Here is a 24262-nt window from a genome sequence, read left to right on the forward strand (position 1 = left end):
ATTCCACACCTCGCAACAAGGATATTGTGATATTTCTAATAAAATCGTTTTTTTTAAGGTAAATCATCTGCTAACATATCTATAACAGTCCGTCCGAAGCCAGGGGAATTTCCTACATCTGAAGAAATTCAGAAGCAAGTCCAATTGGACGTCACTTCTGGAAGGAATAGTGGTAAAGCTAGAGGGAAAGCCATATACGCAGACGATCAGTCTCACGAACAACGCCCTGATGGCTCTAAAAAGAAGGAGGTGAAGTAAGTTTTTATTGATTGCAATGAATACAATGACAATTACAATCATATTATGGCTATATAAAGACTTATAACAATAACTACTATATAACCAGAAATAATTAGTAAATTATTGGTAATTTCTGATATATTCTTGATAACAATGAAGGGTAAATACCATGTAATTGTAGACTCAGTTTGATACATATTTTTTAGTTGAAAATAATTTAAGTTTAAAATTTCGATTAAAATTAAAGACTAAAATTTTGATAAAAAAATATCAATTTTTTTTTATATTTCTGTACATTATTTAGTATAATCCTTGTATAATATAACTATATATTTTACATTTCTTTAAGGACATTCACACCAGTTAGTACATCGCCCAGCCTAACCCTAGATGAATACCGCTTAGACAGCAAAACAACAGCTATCTCAAAAAACAAGGTAATTGGTTTTTAAAAATTTACTTATAAACTTTCATACATCAAACTATGCAAACTATCTTTTTCATATAATCTATAACGTAATAAGCCTTTTATTTTTGGTCACAAGGATTCATTTAACCTTCCCTTTAATAAAGTAATGGTCACTTAGTTAATAATATATTAATATAAATAAATATATTACTTTTAAATGGAGGCACACATTCGCTACAAGAAATAATAAATAGTCTTTATATAATGTGCAATTCTCAGTCATAAGAGGTTTACACTGTTTAGACTTTTCGCTGAGTATTCTCACTGAATGAATTATTGGATCGGGAACAATTCATTCATGAAAAGTTGATCGGAGGTCTAATTGTCTCATCCATATCATCTTTATCGTACAGGGTGCCATTTTCGTTTGTTTTGCAGGGTTTCTCGTTTATGAATAGAGCTACAAAGATGCGGTTTTCAGATCACTGTCCTACTTTGTTATGAAACTAAATATGCTACTCACAAAAGTGTCTAGCCCTCTTAGTTCCTGGAATACAGGACTTTCGCCCTTTGAAAATTTATTTTTCGATCCCTTTCGTATCTCGGTTATCTCATAACTTATAGAAAATGTGAAATCTGAGTTCCATATACAGGGTCCGGCATTAGTGCGTCGGACATCTCTAGCTCCTAGAATAAGATACTTGAAAATTTTATTTAAGTGCAAACCTGTATGTACCAGGATATATTTCAAGAAAATATTTTAACTTCTATAGGGTGGCTCAAAAAAGTGTGAGTGGATCTCGATGATTTTTTTAATGGAACACCCTGTATATTATTGCATTTTTGGCTTCCTTTCAGATCACTTTAGATAATCCTAAGATATGAGTATATATATTTGGATAGTTTCAGAGATATTAAAAAATAAATCAAAATTTCAGCCCTTCTCAAAAAAATTATTAAAAATACAAGAACTGTTCTGAAATCAAAAATAGTTTTGATATATACCTATTATAGAATAGGTATTTACTTTAGATGGTCTGTTCTTACTTTGCTATAAATATGGTAACCGTAAATCATACTGGATGTTCAATATTCTACGCCAAACTTTCTAAAATATAAAATATCTTTGTTTTTTTTAATGGAACACCTTGTATATTTTTTTATTAGATGGAGAGTTAAAAAATGAACATTTTTTGTATTTAAAGTATTTCTAAATTTTTAATAGTTTTGCAGATACACGCAGTATTATTGCATATGGCGCTTTCAATGATAAAATACGAGAGAAAAATCATTGATTGGCTTTGATAAAAATTTTCTGCGGAAAATGCCATATGAAATATAAAACTGGGAATATCTGCGAAACCGTTAAAATTTTTGAAATACTCTAAATACAAAAAAATGTTAATTTTTTAATTCTCCCTCTATTGAAAAATTAATATACAGGGTGTTCCATTAAAAAAAACAAAAAAAAATATTTTATATTTTAGAAAGTTTGGCGTAGAATATTGAACATCCTGTATGATTTACGATTACTATATTTATAGCAAAGTAAGAACAGCCCATCTAAAGTAAATACCTATTATAGTTTTGATTTCAGAACAGTATTTTTAATATTTTTTTTAAGAAGGGCTAAAAAATACATGGTGGCTCGTCGAAAACGTTCCGCAAGGCATAACGGGCAGGGTAATTTTTTTTTCAGAAAATTCAAAAAGACGTCAAGTTTGTTTGTGAGGGGGACAACTTTTGCCCCAAAAATGATTGCAAAATCTTCAACCCTCTAAGCGGGGGTGTTATCCCCCAACTTTTTTCAAATGGGAAGGGGGGTCAAGTGGTACCGCAATGAAAAGGGCTTTTTATTCTCTATACTTTCCCGCTTCGTTTTTGATAATCGGTCGAGTCATTGAGAAAATATCAAGGATTGAAATTTGAAAAGTTTATTTAAACATTTATCAGAGTAAATGATAAGGATAAATTCCTTCGACCAATTTGCTGTTTTTTCTTATTATTTCTAGATGTTTACGCATTTTTTTAGGTGCGGCAGTTGCTAGATAGCTGTTCTTTGACTTGTGCGTTGAAGTTCTTCTCAATATCGTTAAACTTTTTAACAATTATGGTGTACTCACTTGCAGAAAAAGTACAAATAATCGAGCTTTATTTTAAAAATAATGAATGTAGCAATCGGGTTCCGCAGATATTCAATGAATGCCATCCTGAAAAACACCTTTATGGCAAAATTGTTCGCGAGTTAGTAGCAAAATTTCGCGAAACTGGTTCCGTTATGAATAAAAAGAGGCAGAGGGAAAACCCTGTAGTAAATGAAGCTATGGAGGTATTCGTATTGGGCCAAGTTGCCATGGATAGTACGCTGAGTACAAGAAAATTAGCCAATGCAAAATTAGCCGGCGTGAATCGTACCAGTGTCCAAAGGATACTAAAAAAACACAAGTTCCACCCATACAAAATTCAGTTGGTAAAAGAACTCAACGAAGACGATTTTGATCGTCGCTTGCAATTTTGTGAAACTGTGAGTGAACGAGTGGCGAATGATAATAATTTCCTATTTAATGTGTGTTTTACGGATGAGTGTACTTTCTTTTTGAACGGTGTAGTTAATCGGCATAACTGTCGGTACTAGGCTGAGGGGGTTTTCACCAGGTGCACACACAAAACCCTCAAAAATTGAACGTATGGGCTGGTATTTTTGGAAATTCTATTTTGGGTCAGTTTAACGATATTGAGAATAACTTCAACGCACAAGTCACAGAACAGCTATCTAGCAACTGCCGCACCTGATCGTTCAACCTTGTGGCAAGTGAAAAGATGCGTAAGCATCTAGAAATAATAAGAAAAACAGCAAATTAGTCGAAGGAATTTATCCTTATCATTTACTCTGATAAATGTTTAAATAAACTTTTCAAATTTCAATCCTTCATATTTTCTCAATGACTCGACCGATTTTCAAAAACGAAGCGGGAAAGTATAGAGAATAAAAAGCCCTTTTCATTGTGGTACCACTTGACCCCCCTTCCCATTTAACAAAAAGTTGGGGGATGACACCCCCGCTTAGAGGGTTGAAGATTTTGCAATCATTTTTGGAGCAAAAGTTGTCCCCCTCACAAACAAAATTGACGTGTTTTTGGATTTTTTGAAAAAAAAAATATCCTGGCCGTTATGCCTTGCGGAACGTTTTCGATGGGCCACCCTGTATAGAGAACGTTCAATTTTGAAAAATACATATTTTTGATTTATTTTTTAATATCTCTGAAATTGCCGAAATATATTTACTCATGTCTTAGGATTATATAAAGTGATCTGAAAGGAAGCCAAAAATGCAATAATATACAGAGTGTTCCATTTAAAAAAAATCATCCCGATCTACTCACACTTCTTTGTGTTACCTACATGTGTATTTGTTATAAGAGTTAAAATATTTTTTCTGAAATATATCCTAGTACATACTTTAGGTTTGCACTTAAAAAAAATTCCCATTTTTTTATTCTAGGAGCTACAAATGCCCGACGCACTATTGCCAAACTAATGTTTTTTTTTTAAATGGGATCCTATAGATTATTTTATTTTATTGTAAAATATTACATATTGCCTCTAAAAAAATATAACATACTCTATACTTATTTTCATAAACAAGGTAAGAAAACATTATTTAACTTTTTACAATAGACGGCCGGTTCAAAATAGTTAATCAAAACAATCGATTAATTTATTCGATGTTCAATTTTGGTTAATGGCTATTCCACGGTAGTTTCTGTGTATACAGTATGTCCCCGGATTGTCTTCACAAGAGGAAAAACTTTTTTATTATTGACATTTTGAGAAAAATTCATTCTTCATAAAATTTTTTGTTTTTTCTAAAATGATTAATCCTATTGATACTGTTCCAAATTTTCATATCGTTTTCGAGAAAATTAAAAAAAAAACATGAAAATATGGTTGATTTTTTGAAGTCCTAAAAATCAAAAGGCGTTTCTATGGTAATATAATTATTTAGATTTCATTCTTTGATAGATGGTTTTATTATTAATGCAACAATTTCATAAAAATGCTACATTTTCAAATTTGCCCTGTATTGATGAAAGCAAGGAGTCTAGGACAAATCTGTGTGTAGCATCTTTAGTTTCATAAAAAAGGCAGACTTATGTGACGCCGCATATATGTATCTCTACTGATACACGAGATAACCCATAAAACATACAAAAATGGGACAACAGTTTAGAGACAATCTCCATTATTAGTTTGGATGATGATTGAATGATCATTAAATGTAGATATAAATGAGCATTTACAATCCATAAAAAAACGGCGTCAATGTGTGCTTTGGAAATAAATATCGAGTATATTTTAAATGCACAGGGTCATGCGTATTTATTACAAGGTTATTGTTATTAAATAATATACATTATGTGTTTAAAATTTTGATGTACTGTATGATAATATAAAGACAACGGCACTAGCCAGACAAAGAAAAAAAAATACATTTCGTTTGGAGCTATAATCCGTCCAACGAGAGAATCCATGACAGTAAGTGTTGTATCTGTCATTTTAAATCACAGGTAAATTTTATTTTCTGTAATTATTTGAATGTCGTCTGTCGAAATCTTCCCTGAACTAAATATATACGGTTACCATTATCATTATTTTCACTCGATCGCGATAGTTGTAAATGTTTGCCTTCCATACTACTATAAAATATTCCGACATAATCGATACATCGATGAACCGTCACCCCGAACGAACGAACCGTGTCTAAGACATCCCACTAACAAACCTTAACCAATTTACTAACAACTTCTCTCCCGTTCGATCCCTTCGGCTGCCACCCAGGACAAAATTTCCAACTTGCCCTCGAGCTCCTCCTCCGAGCCGCATAATACGGCGAATTATGGAAATTCCAGGAGCTCAGCCAGTCGGGTTATGCCCAACTTCTTGTCCTTAATCTCGAAGATACAGGTTAGAAAGTTTGCTAGCGGCGCAGTTTATATTATTCTAAGCAGTTGAGGACTTCTCCACCTCTCTTTAAATTCTATTGAAACGCGTGGTGCGAGTTGGTATTACTTCTTTTACTAACTTCAATCTTACTGCGCCATTAGCGTGTTGCATTCGAATATTTTTATTTTTTTTTATGATGAAATGTTTACGTGATAAGAGCTATAGAAATAGTCAACCATATAAACGAAACAACTGCGTAGAATTTATAACATACTGTGCGTTTTTAGAGTATATAATTATACAGGGAGTCTCTTAAATAGTGCAGGTATTTTAACTGATAATAATAATAATAATAAAAAAATCCTATATGGGTATTTCGCCACTGCAAGAAAATCTACAAAATAAAATAGTTATTTTTTGTAAACTCTGCTGCGTTAATCCAACGGAGACTAATTATCAACAGGTTTACTGATAAACTAATTTGCCTAACGAACAAAAAAATGTTTAACGGTTCGGAAAGTTTATCTCTTTCCGTCGTCGTCGCAAGCAAATAAATAAAAAGGATAAAGAAAAAAATATATTTAAAATATTTAAGCGCAACTATTGATATAGTAACATAGCACATACGTCTACAAAATACCATAACACATACGTCTACAAAAACGGTTGATGATCTTTGTGATGATTCAACAACACAGAAATATACAGATTGTTAATTGGACAGATACTTATAGGGGAACAGAGTGGCAACACTGCCTATTGAGAACGCATGCACTTATAGGGTTTTCTGCCGACTCGTCCTGTCGCGTCGTCTATCGACGAGCGGGCCGAGATTGCAACATTTCAGCCATAAAGCTCTTGCCGCGAGTAATAAACAAATTAACAATCTGTATACAGAAAGTAACGGTTTTTTGTAAATGGTATCTGTTTTTAAAAAAAAACTAAAGCGTTCTCGAATAGTTGCATTTAAATATTTTAAACAGTTTTTTTTTCTTTATTCCTTGTTTTTCTTCCGACGACTGAAAGAAATAAACTTTCCGAAACGTTAAGTATTTTTTGTTTGTTAGGCAAATTTGTTTATCCGTTGGTTTAACGCAGCAGTGTTTACAAAAAATAACTATTTTATTTTGTAGATTTTTATGCAGTGGCGAATATACTCATATAGAATTTTTTTTTTGGAGAGATGAATTCGCCATATGGGTATAGACATTTTTTAATAATAAAAAAGACTTTATTGCGAAGTTTATAAAAAAATCACAAATAGCAAAGTCGAAGCTTAGCTTCCTAACTTAACCCAAAACGTACTAATACAGGGCGGCGCCTCTCATACGAAGCGGAGGCTCCAAGGAGGACGACAGTTTGTATTGAAATGAAATTTTGTGAACATATGGTGTCCCCAAAAAAAGTTACACATCAAAGTTGTTGGAAAAAATGGAACACCCTATATATTAATTGATTTTCGGATTTTGGAAGAAAAATAAAAGTGAGTTTTATTAGTGAGGTATATGATTAAAATGTAAGGTTTTTGACATATTTAACATTTTCTAAAAATGAAGAAATTTTAATAAAATATACCTAAATTGGAATTTACCTATGGGAATTTACATATAGCCTAATATGTAGTTAAAAGTTCTTTATAATTTGACAAAATATAGGTGGTTGTGATATGACTGACGTTACTTCAACATAGCTGTCAAATTAGTTCATTTTTAACAACTAGTTATCATTTTGTGTCAAAAATCTTAGAAATTTGCCGAAAATCAAAGAAACTCAAAAATCAAAGAGAAATGATATGATTCTATTAGTTGATGACTGCCGATTAATAAAATACTTAAATTCTCCTGATTTATCTACTCCGGACTTTGTTTATGGGGATGCGTTAAAGACAGTGTGTTTACAAAACTCGACCAAGTATTGTTGACAACATGAAAGAAATTATTGTGGCTGGTTTTCGAAGTAGAATTTAACGTATTCCTATTAACATGAAAAGATCTTAACAACTTAGCTATTATTCAGAAATTTAAAATTTATTCTTCATTTTCACAAAATGTGAAATATGTCAAAATCCTTACATTTTAGGCTTCTTTAATGAAACTCACCTTTATTTTTTACCCAAAATCTGAAAATCAATTAATATATAGGGTTTTCCATTAAAAAAACACAACCTGATGTGTAACTTTTTTTGGGGACACTGTAGAATTCTCTATATTTTTAAATACTCTAAATTAACATACATATACTCACAAAATTTTATTTCAATACAAACTGTCATTCTTCTTGGAGCCTCCGCGAAATATATACCTGTATAGTTCGACCACAGAACCATGGCAATATTTTAGCCAAATTTTTTTGCAAATAAATGTGGAAATCTAACATTTTTGTTGATATTTTTGGAGAAACTTAAAAAATAGTACCGCACGTTTATTCCTGAAAATATTTAAGTAGTAGTCATGCATTTTCTTGGGGTATAGAAAATTATTGAAATATTTATATTTTTCCGTTACATTTTCCAGGAAATAAAAAGAAAACTTATCAGTGACGGAGATTCATTCTCCTGATCGAAAGTTAGTTTCTTCCTATTTGTGTATTATAAATTTACAGCAATTTTAATTTTCTACATAATAAATTATGATAATTAATTTTAATTATATCAGTTACATTACTAATAATTTAAGAAAAAGGCACTATACTTATTTTTTAACACGCACTAACAGATTTTTGCAGTTATTTTTAACTTAACAGACAGAATAAATCTTAAAAATTATTGCAGATTTTGATAAAAATGGCAAATAGAAAATATGATTCTTTCGTTCAGGTCTACCACCCATTAAAATAAATACAAATATTTAAAAGACACCCTGTATAGATATTTGTAGAGAACTTTTTAATGTTTTTTCCACTGTTTTTTTTCAAAACTATTTTTGATGGTAGATTTTTTTTTTGATAAAGTTTGATAACTAATCAACCTGTATTTTTTAAATATTTGCTATTTATTTAATTTATGTAATCCAAAAAAGCATACACTTTATATTTAAACTTTTGGATTTTTTTGTTGTCATAATTTTTAAATTTATGGTTTACATTTTCTTTTTTTGTCATAATTCTTAAGTTTATGATTTACGTTTTCTTTTTTTTTTATAAATCCACTATAAATACTCTGGCACAGTAACTCCAATATTAATAAGATGAGTAGGACTTCTGGCAATTCCAGATCCTCGGATACCAACCGCGAAATGTCAGAGGATACCAGATGGTTACATTTCCAGAAACCCAAGATCAAATCCCGGCCACCGACGGCTCTATACCACATACTATGTCTGATGATAACAGCGAATTTGTCTTAGGGAGAGGCAATAGAGAGAATGTCAAATTTGAATGGTTAGTCGGCAATTGGACTAAATGTTTGCCTAGATGCGATGAAAATGACTTTCAAACAAGAACTGTCAAGTAAAAAAATTATCTTAAATATTTAAACAAGTGGGTGTAGTATACTTTTTTCTTTATAGATGTGTAGTAAAATTCTACAACGTTACTCATGAGGTCGAAAATAATTTTTGTGAAGATGCGAACATTCCCTCTTCTAACACTAAAAGAAAATGCGAGGAATGTCCTCGATGGACATTTTCAAAATGGAGCTCGTGCGAAACATCAAAGTGCTTTGCGTTGCACAAAGGTAAATATCAGCATGCATTGTTTGTACTTTTAAAAATAAATAGTAGACATATAAATGATATTTGTCATTTCATTTTTCGATTTGAAAATTTTAATATTATCGAATCATCTTCTCGAAAAAAATTGAAAATTATTTGTATAAATATCTTCAATTAATTACCACATTTGTCAATCACCTTTTTATGCCAGGCCCAGACAACTCTTTACTTAGCAAATACATCAATATTTACGTATTTGGCTAGTATATATGTACCAACTTTGTAAATAGCCATGGCGAGCTTGGCGCTCACACGACCTGTTCATTTTAGCACGAACATTATTATATAATTCTTTACCAAGTAAACAGTTTAGTGGCAATAACAGTAAAATTATGTGTGTATTCGTTTGAGCGTCTCGACAAGTATAGACAAGTCTACACTTGGTTAGTAATAATAATATTAATATTGTATAATTGTACAACTTGTACATAATTTTGTTGAGTCAATTATGCAATAATAATAATTGACTCCTTTTGACTCGAACAATTTTTACCGACAAAGAATGGGAACACGACGATTGATAAATAATTGCACAAATAAACCACTCTCACAATATGGTAAGTATATGACAACAAATGTTTGCCAAAAACACGAGTCGGTTGAGCCTGGCTCATTGCTGTACCGATGAATAACGCTGTACGTGTTTCAAACATGTACTTTTTAGTAAAATGACAATCATTTATATGCAAGTTGTGAAACCTAAATGAGCCGTTGTTATTTCGGTAGTTATGGCAGGTTCATGCAACCAAATAAAATAAAATAGGAAAGATGTATGGGATACCTGTACACGCACTCATACAGCCAAATAATATAACAAATAAAATAAGAGTTGGTTATCTTTTATTTTATTTTATGTGAAAACGGCTCATGCTTAATTCTAACCTCCAAATATTTAGTTTAGATTTATTTTTTTGTAATCTTACATAAGTATAAATTTTAGTAAAAAATAGTAAAATTTCTATAATCAATCATTAAACCTAACTTTTTTATCCAGCTTTATAGTACTGCGCACGGGCAAATATACAAGGTGGTCCGAACTATATTCCGGAAACTTCGGCGACATGTTCTGCTCATAAAAATAAGTAAAAAAGTTCGTATAAACTTATGTCCTAAAATGCTTCGTTTTAGAGATACAGGGTGTAGAAATTTATTTTTTTTTTCGATTTTTCCCTAATAATTTCTGAACTAAATTCTGTATTTGGATTAAAATTAGTATCTTTAGTATTAGTTTAGTACTAATAATAACTTTTCTTCCGTACTCTTCAAAACAACTTTTTTACTTATTTGTATGTGCAGAATATGCTGCTGAAGTTTCAGGGATACAGTTCGGACAAACCTGTATTTCTTATTTTATTTTATTTGGCTGTATGAACATCGACAAATAAGAATTTCTTTCTACATGGACAAAAGGAATTTCTGATTTTTTTATTTTATTCTTATTTTATTTTATTTGACTGTATGAACGTATAGTAAACGCCACGAATGTTTGGGAGTGATTCATGTCGCTACCATGTGAACTAATCTGTTCAAGGTCACATAAAACTTAATTCCAGTGCCGTGGTCTTTCAAGTAATATAATAATCAATATATAATCTGTTGTAATTTGTTGTTTTAACTGTCAAAGTCTTGTCAAAACATATATTTGGTTATAAATATAAAATGGAATGTCCCATTGGTCGCACTGCAAGCACGCCAATGGACTGACGCACAAAAACAAATCAATCAAAGAAACGCGATATAGTATCGTCTTTGTCAATCACGCTAACATTTTAGAATAAGTAGGAGGAGCGCAGGCAGATGATTAGACCGGGCCTTTAAAAACCTACATCTGCGGTAAAAATTTACGTTTTTAATGTAAAAATGATAGCGCGCGTGTCGATTCTAACTTCATGAAGCGATGAATCACTCCCAAACATTCGTGGCGTTTACTCTATCACTATATGAAGTAATAATTATATATAGTAAACGCCACGAATGTTTGGGAGTGATTCATCGGTCGCTACCATGTGAACTAATCTGTTCAAGGTCACATAAAACTTAATTCCAGTGCCGTGGTGTTTCAAGTCATATAATAATCAATATGTAATCTGTTGTAATTTGTTGTTTTAACTCTCAAAGTCTTGTCAAAACATATATTTGGTTATAAATATAAAATGGAATGCCCCATTGGTCGCACTGCAAGCACACCAATAGACTGACGCATAAAAACGAATCAATCAAAGAAACGCGATATAGTATCGTCTTTGTCAATCGCGCTAATATTTGAGAATAAGTAGAAGGAGCGCAGGCAGATGATTAGACTGGGCTTTAAACACCTACGTCTGCGGTAAAAATTTACGTTTTTAATGTGAAAATGATAGCGCGCATGTCGATTCTAATTTCATCAAGCGATGAATCACTCCCAAACATTCGTGGCGTTTACTCTATCTTGATCTGATAGGTATCGAAAAGATTTTTTTTTTATTTACTGTGTGAATTGGGCTTTAAACTTGTGCGAAGCTGTATATAATAAGTAGACATATAAATGATATTTGTTGTCATTTTTCGATTTGAACTGAAAATTTTAATATTATCGACTTTTTCTCAAAATCTTTTCGCATTAAAAAATGGAAATTTCTTGTGTGAATATCTTTAAATAATTACCATACTTATCAATAACCTCCTTAGAAAGGTTTTCCTTTAGAAGGAACTTTATAATAAAGTGATAATCATACGTATACCAATTGTGAAATGTAAATAAAACCGTTGCTATTTCGATTGTGTTGTATCTATGAAATAATATTTTTATATTTTAATTTATTTTGTAAAATGAGGATTAAACATATGCGAAGCGATCTTTAACCAGCAGCTGTATTAGATTTCTAAAGGCATTGTAGATATAATTTAAATATTCTACGAAACCCGACTTTCTATTAACCAATTTTTTATTGCAAACGCATACTATTTTTCATTAAATATAGAAAATCCGTCTGTTTTTCTTTATCTTTTAGAACGAAATATTTGAAATTCCCTCATTGACTTTCCTTCTAAAATATATATGTTATTTTAGCGATGCAAAAGCGAGCGGTAACATGTCAGCTGAAGGGCAATATCACGGTTGATATGAATAGATGCGACCCGCATCAAAAACCCGGACAGCGCCAGGAGTGCTACAACGCAAAGTGCGTCGGAAAATGGAAAGTTGGCAGCTGGTCAGAGGTATAATCTTATTAATTCCGATATCAATACATTTGATTTTTTTCTTTTGTTTTATAGTTTGTTAGTTCGTTTACCACAATAAAAATATCTATTAAGAAACAAGAAACGCTATAAATCAGATGACAATCAGATATTTTTTGTTTTATAATTTTTTTTTTTAATTTGAACTGATTTTTATTGTTTTTCATGTTTTTGTGTTGAGCGTAGTATTAACCTTCTCCCTTAGTCTGGAGGCTATCGATTCTTTCATTATAATTTTTAATTCTTATTGTCTACTATGTCCTATATTTCATGAAAGTTGGCAAATTTTAGATTTGCGAAAATTTCCTTTTTTAAATAATCTGTTCTTCATCAAACGTCTAAATATTTCTCAAGACAGGGTGAGTCTTAAATAAGTGCAAATATTTTGAGGGGTAATATATTTCGGCCCTAGAAACATGTCTATGAGTTTTTTCGCGAACAAAACGAATTTTAGGAAATTTTTTTAGTTTTAAGTTAAAAAACATAAATGCTCGATAATAAGGCAAAATAGGTAATAGATTGAATTTACAAGAAAGAAAACTCAGAAAAGATCCAATTGTTCTCAAAATTTAAGCAAAAAAAAATGTTTTTTTCTAAATTTTGAAAGTAAAATTACTCGGTTATTTTGGACTATTTGAAAAACGGTAAAGAGAAAATATGTTTATTTTATCGAGAACTACCAGCACTGAAAATATGTGCACTTATTTAAGACTCACCCTGTATAAAACTATAAAACTATACTTTCTAGTACGAGAGCTAGCAACGTCGGGAAAACAAGTATTTTAAGACGTCTGGCTCTGATATATCTTTTATTATGCTCTCTGGAACAGCATGCGGCCCATCTGGCTGCCGATACCCGTTGCGTTTACTACTGCGCATCCAAAGAAGATCCTCTATTTTTTACTTAGCGCTTTAAATTCTAGTATTGAATAAAAATCGAGCAAGTCTCCTTTAGCTCGGCGCGTAGAGCTTTCGCCGAAGGTCAGTGGTTCGATACCGGCTGGGAGTGTAACTTTTTTATTTTTTTTTTCGTTTATATTCTGATAGTAAAGTATTAAATATTTGCTTTTTTATCACCAAAACGGATGGCCCTTATGGGTTTATGATCCGTAGTGGGTATAAGTAGAATTTGATACTTTCATTTGTTTTGAAGGATTATTGTGGTAATTAATTATTAGGCAGGTTTAGGATGGTCTGGCTGCCGCGCCGGTAGGTTGCGTTCATTACTGCACATCACATGTGTACAGAGTATCCCATTTTTGTGCGTTTTTTGGGATTTCTCGTTTATAATTTTATTTTAAAGATTTCAACATAATATATAAAAATTAACATTTTAATGCTTTATTAAGGTAATTTCTGCCTGTCTTTCTTCAAATTTTTTTTCAGCTGTTGTTTATTATTTTAATAATACTTTTTTTAACAGATTGTTATCTAAAAGCTACACAAGTTTATTTTCAGTTCAGTTTGTTAAGATAACGATGAAAAACAAAATTATCTGGTTGAATTAAATTAAATAAAATAATAATACTTTCTAAACAAGATTGATTAATGTTAATGTATAGAAAATGCACAAATCTAGGGGTAAAATATTTAGTTACATAAAAAACTAGCCAAGTAATGTGAAAAAAAAAACGCATCATTGTATCTCCACTCATAAACGAGAAATCCCAGATATCCCAAAACGCACGAAAATGAGACACCCTGTACCCATGTGATGCGCAGTAGTGAACGCCACCTACCGGCGCGGCAGCCAGACCATCCTAAACCTATCTAATAATTAATTACCACAATAATCCTTCAAAACAAATGAAAGTATCAAATTCTACTTATATACACTAGGGATCATAAACCCATAAACGCTGTCCGTTCTGGTGATAAAAAAAAAACAAATATTTAATACTTTACTATCAGAATATAAACGCAAAAAAAAAATAAAAAAAGTTGCAACCTCAGCCGGAATCGAACCTCTGACCTTCGCTTCATAGGTAAAAGCTCTACGCCCCGGGCTAATGGAGACATGCTCGGTTTTTATTCAATACTAGAATTTAAACCGCTAAGTAAAAAATAGAGGATCTTTTTTGGATGCGCAATAGTAAACGCAACGTGTATCGGCAGCCAGACGGCCTGCACGCTGTTCCAGAAAGCATAATAAAAGATATATCAAAGAGCCAGACGTCTTAAAATACTTTCTCGAAAACGTTGCTAGCTCTTAGACTATTCCTTAGGAACTCAAGCTTCATTCACAATTAGTGGAATAAATTAGTAGTTTCAATTTTTATACTTTATACTTACGATCATTCACAATGTCTAAAATACACAATTAAAATCATATACAAACTAAAATATATAGGAAACTGAAATGATACCGTCTGTTGGAGAATTCTGTGGCGCCATGCATCGGGTCGTTACACAACTTATGATACAATTTGATTTTATTTTACAGGAAACTTTACATTTTAACTACAGGTAACTATATTGTTGCGTCCACTCTAGCGCCATCTATTATCAATTCTTCGAACGTAATTTATTTTTTTTGTACAGAAAATAGATATTTTTTTTTTTCTATTTCCTATTTTTTTAATAAGAATAAGTTACTCTAAATACGACATCGCTCCATTATATCGTATTGTTCTCAAACAGGTGACGTTTCATTTAGAATTAACTTATCCTCATCAAAAAATATGAAATAGATAGAAAAAACAGCTATAGTTAATAAAATAAAAATAATTAACTGTGTGTGTGTGTGTGTGGATATGTTGAATAATTATTATTAGTAATAACTTTATTCAAAAAGTAAATAATACAAATTATACAATAAATAAAATTTTTTCTTCAGGCGAAGGCTCGCACGGCACTGCTATACTTAACTTGTTCATATAAATACAATAATAATTATAAATCAATACAATAATATTAAATAATATAAAATACAACTAACCAAGTTTTGTCGCGAACTTATTCGAAGCGCGGCGAAAAAATGTGAATTGGATCAATGGTATCTATGTATAAAAATGCAGACCCATGGATTAAAGCGAAGTAACGCGAAGAATCAAAATACATGCAATTAATCCAATGACATTTTGGCGCTTCGCAAAAGTTTAAAGCATGATGAGCACTTCAGCGAAGCCCGCCGAAGCCGAAGTCATGCGAAGCACTGTTTTTCGCACGCGATGGATAATTAAAGTTGTTTTAACCTGACCTTTTTAATTTTAGTATTATGCGTAGAGAAATATTATCTATGTGACGATTTGCTAAAAATATTGGATTCATAACGTTAATATAAAAATGCCTTTTATCTACATTTTTCCTCAATTTCCACCCAGGCGTTGTCTCGTCTCAATTCATTATGATAATTTGGATTCTCAACATAACTCTTTGTAGCTCTGTGTAATCATAATGAATGTTTCATCATCCTTGATCTCAGTAATTAAACTGAATTCACAGGTTGGACGATTCCTTTGCTATGCTTGAGATCTGAAACAAATAAATATGTATAATTATGTGACACATCAAAAAAACCTCGAGTATGGTTTATAGGAGGAAAAAATTAAAAGTTGATGCCGTTGAAGGGCTCTAAAATCTCAACAGAAATTGGCTATGAACTTTTTATCTTAGTCTTTAAGTTAACACAAGCATTATTTTTCATAAGAAATAATTATGGTGTTTATATGCCTTTTAAAAATAAGCAGGATTCAAAAACAATTGCTAATAAAGCAAATTTACATTTTTGAGTAGTATGCTCCACTTATTATATTTTTTAATTCTTACCTAACTTGGTTGTAAACAAGAGACAGATCTTATACCTCACTCACAAAAACTGCATCATCTGCACTCTGGAAGATTCCTGATTTGGATTATCTGATCCTTTCTCTAAAATGATAGATACAATTTAAAAAATCTAAAACGATAATTTTAATAAACCAAATTCAGTTTGGATTCGTAATACATATTAACATTTTTAATAAACTTTGGAATATCTAATAATTGAATCACTCTCTGCCAAATTAAAGTAGCCAGTGCTATATCTTGTTTATTTACAGCTCAATTAAAATATTTTTTGTTATAAAGTTGATATGATATTTTTTAAAAATAATGTTCATCTTCATTACTGAATATTTTGCGACATTAATTTGGCCTACGGTGTAGGTACCTACCCTTTTCAGTTACTGCTTTTATCTCAGGTAACAGTACATGGCTAATACCAACGAGAAAGTGGTCCACCAACAAGTTCTACAACAAATGTTTGTCTTTAAATACAGGGTTTGTACCTGGATCGACATCACCGGACACCAAATTACCAGTAGGTTGATCATCTAAAAGATTATTTTAATTTTATTAGATCAAAATATCTGAAAACGTTCTTTATTTATCTAAATGCATATACTTACCCATATGAACTGGTGTATATAAAAACTTTAGAATTAACTTCTAAACCTCTTTTTATTCCAGGTACGATCTTGATTACAAAAATGTAAATCACAAACTCTATAAATTTTTTAAATATCTTGCTGTGTTGTATTTTCCATTTTAAGATTTCGCACTTGATATCACTTTTGAAATAATGTAGGATCGTTCTTCTAGAATGTATGTCTTTTGGAAAACAAATCCGGCATCGGAACAACATACTTATGAAAGGGTTTACGGCCTGATTCCATCATTGTTTTTAATAAAAAGTTTAAATAATCACTAAAATTCCAGTAAAACTTTTATCGATTTTTGACGGTACATATTATTTGATTAGAACTGACTTGATTTGATTTGAACTGCCTAAATATTTTCGCCTTAAGCGCGACAAATCTGAAGTTGTCTCTGAAACTGAAATCTGTCAATTCTAAACTGTGAAGTTAGACAATAGTTAGACAAAAACAATGCTGTCCTTGTCTAGGCGGCCATACTTGTCGTGAGGAGAATGACAAGAATGACACTAATGACTGTTTCCAATTTTCCTATTTCACTGTCACCCCCCTGGTTGTATCCATAGAGAAAGCATAATATTTTTTTTTAATCAATAAACTTTTGATTTCTAACCAAAATTTTTTCTTGTACAGATGATAATCAAAGGTCAAAATGACATTCCTCGCAAATTTTGAAGTATAATTAGTGGAAAAGTCAAAAGTTTGTTAACTTTTTCGACTAATTGAAAATTACTACCACTAATTATGACGTTCTGAATGCTTACATTAAAAATAAGTGAACAAACTTCTACCCTAATTGAAACCACTAATTTATTCCACTAATTGCAAGGTTCTGAATGAAGCTTCAATCTTAATAATTCCAAAATTTTCAGTGTACAGCCACTTGCGATAGTACTGGTGAAAAGTTCCGTATCCTTCAGTGCGTATGGTTTGGTACTAAAAAACCGGCTGGCAATGCTTGCAAGAACATTCCAAGGCCACCTACGAAAAAAATGTGTAGAGGAACACCATGTAATGTCATCTCAGGTACATAGATTTTTATTGAATATACCTAAAGTATTTTAACAAATATAAAGTTAACTGTATACCGTATCAAAAAAGAATGTAAAAAAATCATATTTTTGTCGGTATTTTAATTGTAGCTTTCTCTGGACCATATTATAAATACTAATTTGAAGATCGGTTTTTACAAATAACATTTAAATACTGATTTCGAAACTGAACTTTAACGCCTCTTCAAAAAAGTCTTTATAACTTTTGCATAAAATTATCTGGGAAGATAATATTTAGCTTTTTCAAAATTTACATGGGACTTCCTATGTCCCATTTTCGATAAAAAAATACTTCATATTTTTGGAGGCAAAAATCTGCCTGTCAAAAAGATTTCTATATTCCAAACTAAAGTCAAATTTAGTGATTACCGTAGCCACTGTGACATAAAGGGAAGACATATGGCTATCTATTTCAAAAATTAAATTGTTCGAATGTCATGTACATGTAATTTATGACACACGTAGCTGTCATAAAATTGAGCAATTAAAAAATTATCACAAGTCATTTTCTTTCAAATGGAAACCCACCTTTTTTATTTCACTAGTGAAAAGTTAACTAGTAATTCGTTACTTTTTGATTATACATGTTGTGATACCTCTGATACCTAAAATAATTAATGTTTAAGTTATTTAAGATTTACTTGTAAAGTGTATATTTTTCTTGATTTTTTTCTAGCTTCCTTTGACATTTTTTAATAACCTAACCTAACAACCAGACAATTTATTTCCTTCTGTCAGAATTAATTCCTAATTATTCCAATTTCGTATATTATAAATATAGCCTGCTAAAAATTTTGCATTATAAAAATATATGTCGTATTTTCGCTCTTTATTGATATCTAATAGTGGACATTATTAATAATATACCGTGTGATCGAAAAAAAAGGCGCAAATTTGGCTCGAAAATTACGATCAATACTGATTTTTTTTTAAATTTTAACAATATGACATGCCAGATATATTGTTTCACATCGCTTGACTTTAAAGGCATAGGCTACTGGTTGAAATTAGAAATATATACGCTTTAAAACTAAATCTTAAATAACATAAAAACGATTTATTTTAGGTATAGGAATATGCTCGGGAATATGTATAATCAGAAAGTAACAAATTAAAAAACCTTTTCACTAGTGAAATAAAAAAGTTTGTATTCATTTAAAAAAACGATTTATGATAATTTTTTAATCGCTCAATTTCATGACAGCTACGGCCAATATTATATAACATTCAAAAAAAAATTTGAAATAGAAAACTACATGTCTTCTCTTTATGTTAAAGTGACTGTGGTAATCACTAAATTTGACGTTTTTGCTATAGAAATTTTTTTTGACAGACAGTATTTTTTTCTCAAAAACGGTTAATGTTATGTATAGAGGTTTGATATAAGAATTCATCAAATTTGACAAGGAATTTAAGTATGTAATAAAAAATGGGGATACCCATTTAAAATAAGAAAGTTGCTGTCAACTTCCGATATTTCCGGAAGTGCCGCCATATTGAAAATATTTTCAATCGATATATCTCGTTGTAAAACAATAATCTGCATTGTATTTTTTTAGAAACTTCTAATGCACGCTCAGCCTGGCTATCAAGCCTCTAAGATTTAATGCGCTAGTTGCACAATAAATAGAAAAAGTGTAATTTAAATGAAGGTTAGATTACATTTATGCATGTACAATAAGAAATATATTCTGCTTTTATTCGGCACTTTTCTTTTTAACTGTATTCTGGATATAAAGTTTATATTCCGTATTGGTTATTTCATCTTGCTATTTTAATATTTTCAGAAGAAGAATGCAAGGACCATTCGATGTTCTGTTCCAACGTCAAATCTCTGAACATGTGCGAAATTGTAAGATACAAACAACAATGTTGTCAGACGTGTCAAAGTAAATTAGAACAACAAAAAGTTTAAATTTGAACTGCATAAAATAGGCTAAAGTTAAAATTCTGTTTAAAGAATAACAAAAAACTATAAATATCAATCAGTGTGGATCGATCCTAAATGTTGATTTAGCAATAAGGAGTTATGAAGAATCGACAAGAAAAGAGTATATTTGACCATTTGTATTAATTGTTTACTAGATATACATATATAATAAAACGTTGCAAGTATTATTATTTATTACCTATTTGCGATTTTGTTTATCACTATGAAAACAAAATTGAAATAATTTAAGCAAAATAAATATGCTGAATAACTCCAAATATTTAAGACTGACATAATTTATTATTTCTATTACACTATATACAGAGGGTTTTTAAAGGTAACTTATAACTTTTCAGAATTTTGTCTAATTTGCTTTAATTTTTTTATATAAGGTTATTATTATAATTAAATTACATGTAATACACTATTATGTTACGTTATTACATGTAGTATTACATTATATTTTAAAGTTAATAGTATCATTTCATAAAACCATTAATTTTGTTCCCTTTTACTTCATAATACCACCGATTGAAGAAATGAGAAGATGCGAAACCTTATGGGCGATTTCGTGGCACAAAACCTCCAATCCGAGATGTAGCTGGCGCTAACCGTCAGCCCTTCGTCAGCCTGTCTGAGCATTCCGAGATTTAGTTTAGCTCTGCGCCGCTGCGCGCTGAGAGTTGTTTACAGCGCAACGGAAAAAGAATTCTGTACCGTAGTTCTGCTTTCAGTCGACAGAGTGATTGGTTGCCGGAGACAGTAATGCCAGAACTACTAAGTAAGCCGTAGATTTACGGATTTTTGGTACAGTGCGTTAATAATACCGATTTTCTATTTTTTAACAATTTAATATAATATTATATGATTAAATAAAGAACGGCGTCAGCGTTGGCTTGGAAATGAAGATTGCTGTTATTTCATATTACGTAAAATATTATGATATATGTCAATTAGTCGTCATTTCCAAGCCAACTAACGACTTTTTTCTATCATACGAAATATTCAGTACTTATAAAAAAAATATTTTTGTTGTTTATTCTATGTTTAACACGAATAAATTTTCAATATACAGGGTGGTCCGAACTGTATTCCGGAAACTTCGGCAGCATATTCTGCAGATAAAAATAAGTAAAAATGTTGGTATAAATATATATATTAAAATGCTTAGTTTCAGAGATACAGGGTGTAGAAGTTTCATTTTTATTTCAATTTTTTCCAAATAATTTCTGAAATAACGTTAATATTTGGATGAAAATTGGTGTTTAGGAGTTTTTTGATATGAGAAATTTGATTTTGATGTCAATATGACTCCTACTTGTAAAGGGCGCCACGTACATATTTTTCAACTGGTTTGAAGCGTAATAATTTTTCGTCCGTACCTGTATAAAACTACTGAGTAAAAAATATACATTTACAACGTTTTTTACGTAAAAAAGGTCTCTCAGTAAAAGTCAGTACGAGTAATGGTTCTTGAGATACTTGGAATCGAAATTATGAATACCTGTCATCATTGACATAAATTAAACATGTTGACTAAATAATTATTAGACTGAAATCATAAATTTGAAATGTTTTTGTGTCAAAAGTTCACCAGAAACTGTTTTATCATCATTTTTGCAGAAAAATTATTATTAATTTAAAAAGATAAAAATTTCCCAAATTTATTATTTCAGTCAAATAATTATCTACTAAACGTGTTTATTTTTTGTCAATAATGGCATATATTGACTCTTTACATTTTAAATATCTTGAGAACGGTTGCTCGTAGCGATTTTTACCAAGAGACATTTTTTACGTAGAAAGTCACGGAAATGTATATAAACGTATATTTTTTCACTTAGTAGTTTTATACAGGTACGGACGAAAAGTTATTACTTTTCAAAACAGTTAATATTCATGTAGTTGGTGTCCCCTACAAATAGGAGTCATATTGACATCAAAATCAAATTTTTCATGTTGAAAAACCCCCAGAAACTAATTTTCATCCAAATATTGAAGTTACTTCATAAATTATTTGGATAAAATCGAAATAAAAATGAAATTTCTACACCTTGTATCTCCGAAACTAAGCATTTTTGGGACATACATGTATACGAACTTTTTTACTTATTTTTATATGCAGAATATGCTGCCGAAGTTTCCGGAATATAGTTCGGACCACCCTGTATAAACGCGGATTTTTCATTCAAAGATATTTTCGTCAAATGAATTACAGATATTACAAGCTTTAATATGGCAACACTGTCGCTTTCAGTTCCACACCGTCTTCAATATGCCTTCGCTAGCCGAATTAGAGAAAATGAGTGTTTTATGCGTTGGCCGCAGAATGAGTACTCCAGGAGTGCTCCACCGTACAACACTTAAGGGGAAATAAGACGTACGGGGAAATCAAATGAGCTTTGTTACGAATTTGCCCATTAGGTTGCGTATCTTCCCAATTCTTTCAATCAACGATATACTCTTCATTTTAGTGTCTCTTTTTTATTTAATATACTCTACTAAAAATATTTTTTATACAAATTAATAAGTTACTTCATAAAATTCTTGTATATAAGCTTGCTGTTTGTTTGTGTTTATCATATTATTTGCTTGTATTTAGTTATAAGCCTCATAAAATAAAATTATAGGTAATAATATATTTATAGAGACCCCGAAAACATTGTTGAAATACGCTTGTTAAGTTTAGGTATGTTCCACATTCCATTTAAACTGATATTTAGAAAAAAGGTACTTTTTTATTTAAAATATTAAACCAACTTTTAGCAGATTATAAATAAATTGTTGCATAGTAGATTTGATTTTTGTAGATCATTTAATTATAAGTATAGTGACAAAATATGAATAAACGTTTATTGTAAATAAGTTCCAAGAAACAGGGCAGCTTGAATAAATTTAATATAATAGGAAATATGGTTTAGAAGTGGCTATTGAGCGGCTCAAGAAATAGAAAATATAAAAATTTAAAAAAATTGTTTCATAGATATTTGACAAATATTCTTTCTAAAGCACACTAAAAATATATATAAATACTACTTAACTTTTATCATATAAATCTCTATTTGTTTGGAGCAATCACATACGTAATAACTTTTTTCTTGGCCGACTCAATCAAATTTTATAAAATGTAGTTAATAAAAAGAGTTTTGTTAATAGTACAATTTTTTATATTGCTGTTTGGTTTTTTAATGATATATTATTCCGTATTCAACTAAATTAAAAAGTTTATAAACATATTCTATTTGACATATTCTATATAAACAACTGAATTTTTGATTATAAATAAATTGTACATTGAGTAAAACTTTTAAACCACTTACTAAAAAATGGTCTTCATTGAAAGTAATATAAAATGTTATGGACGCAGCTTTAATTACTGAAAAATCTCAAGAGCTTTACCTTATTAACTTAAAAAGTGTAAAAACTGGACATATTTAACATAGATTGTATATTGTAATATAACTTTAGAATATTCTATAGAAAAAAAAGATATTGTTAATGATTGCCTAAAGTTATGGTGGCTTAAAATCCCTTATATAAGAAATTATGGCAGATATTATAGAAAAATATGATAATATTTATTATACTGGGTGATCGCGTTAGTATTCCTAGCTAAAAATTTGGCACTAAATATGAGAGATATATATTTAAAACAGGTTTAATTATCGCCCTGTATAATAAAATATTTTTTAATTTTTCATAACTGGATGGATCACGATTCACCACCAGTATAAAAAGCAAATAACTATTGTAATTAATTTAATTATTAGATGTATTATGGAAATAAGGAAAAACGTTTAATTTTTACTTGCAAACTTAATAAACTACTTTGAAGATGAAATGGTTGTACGATATTATATGAAGTTACAGTATTATAGAAAATTTTAAAGATATTCTCTTTTGTATTTTTTATATTTTTTAATATCATTTTAAGAATAGGTAACAGACTATAACAAAAAAAGATATTCACACTGATATAAATTGTTATGTTTTTTTTTTAATTTCTGATGCTTAAATGCTAATTTCAACTGATTTATTAAATTAAATTTGTAAATGTTTTTAACTTATATATCTCTAATTCTAATTTAACATTAAAATACATATTCAAATGAAGACTTGAAGTAAATAATGTTCTAAGAGTCAAAATCCTTAAATTTCGTGATAAACATTTTTTGTTATATAACCAATGTATAAGAACTGTTGAGTTTTTTTCAATAATAGCCGTGGCACTTAGTGGCTTTATATACCGTATGATCCAAAAAAACGGCGTCAGCAATGGCTATGAAATGAAGATCGCTGTCATTTTATATGCAAATATACAGGGTGTCATTGAAATGGTGTAA

General features: G+C 30.4%; 1 protein-coding gene and 1 long non-coding RNA gene across 2 annotated transcripts in view; one reads left to right on the top strand and one right to left on the bottom strand.

Annotated features, from left to right (window-relative positions):
• LOC115890300 (ADAMTS-like protein 3) overlaps positions 1–20989 on the top strand; it is a 1070176-nt gene extending 1049187 nt beyond the window's left edge. The window contains exons 21-28 of the mRNA XM_030910476.1: positions 59–254; positions 590–677; positions 5489–5614; positions 8805–9040; positions 9100–9266; positions 12353–12501; positions 17810–17963; positions 19777–20989. Of these exons, the coding sequence (XP_030766336.1) occupies positions 59–254; positions 590–677; positions 5489–5614; positions 8805–9040; positions 9100–9266; positions 12353–12501; positions 17810–17963; positions 19777–19904 (1244 nt within the window). The 3' untranslated portion in view covers positions 19905–20989. The remainder of the gene's footprint in view (positions 1–58; positions 255–589; positions 678–5488; positions 5615–8804; positions 9041–9099; positions 9267–12352; positions 12502–17809; positions 17964–19776) is intronic.
• Positions 15411–17055, bottom strand: LOC115890321. Its single transcript, XR_004051622.1, has 4 exons — positions 16911–17055; positions 16677–16835; positions 16291–16392; positions 15411–15996 (listed from the first exon to the last, which is right to left on the bottom strand). It is a non-coding gene; the product is annotated as an uncharacterized LOC115890321 (long non-coding RNA).
• Positions 20990–24262: the final 3273 nt, after the last annotated feature.

The sequence above is a fragment of the Sitophilus oryzae genome, unplaced genomic scaffold (assembly GCF_002938485.1).
Source record: "Sitophilus oryzae breed Bouriz unplaced genomic scaffold, Soryzae_2.0 scaffold_860_pilon_pilon, whole genome shotgun sequence".
NCBI classification, from domain to species: Eukaryota; Metazoa; Arthropoda; class Insecta; order Coleoptera; family Curculionidae; genus Sitophilus; species Sitophilus oryzae.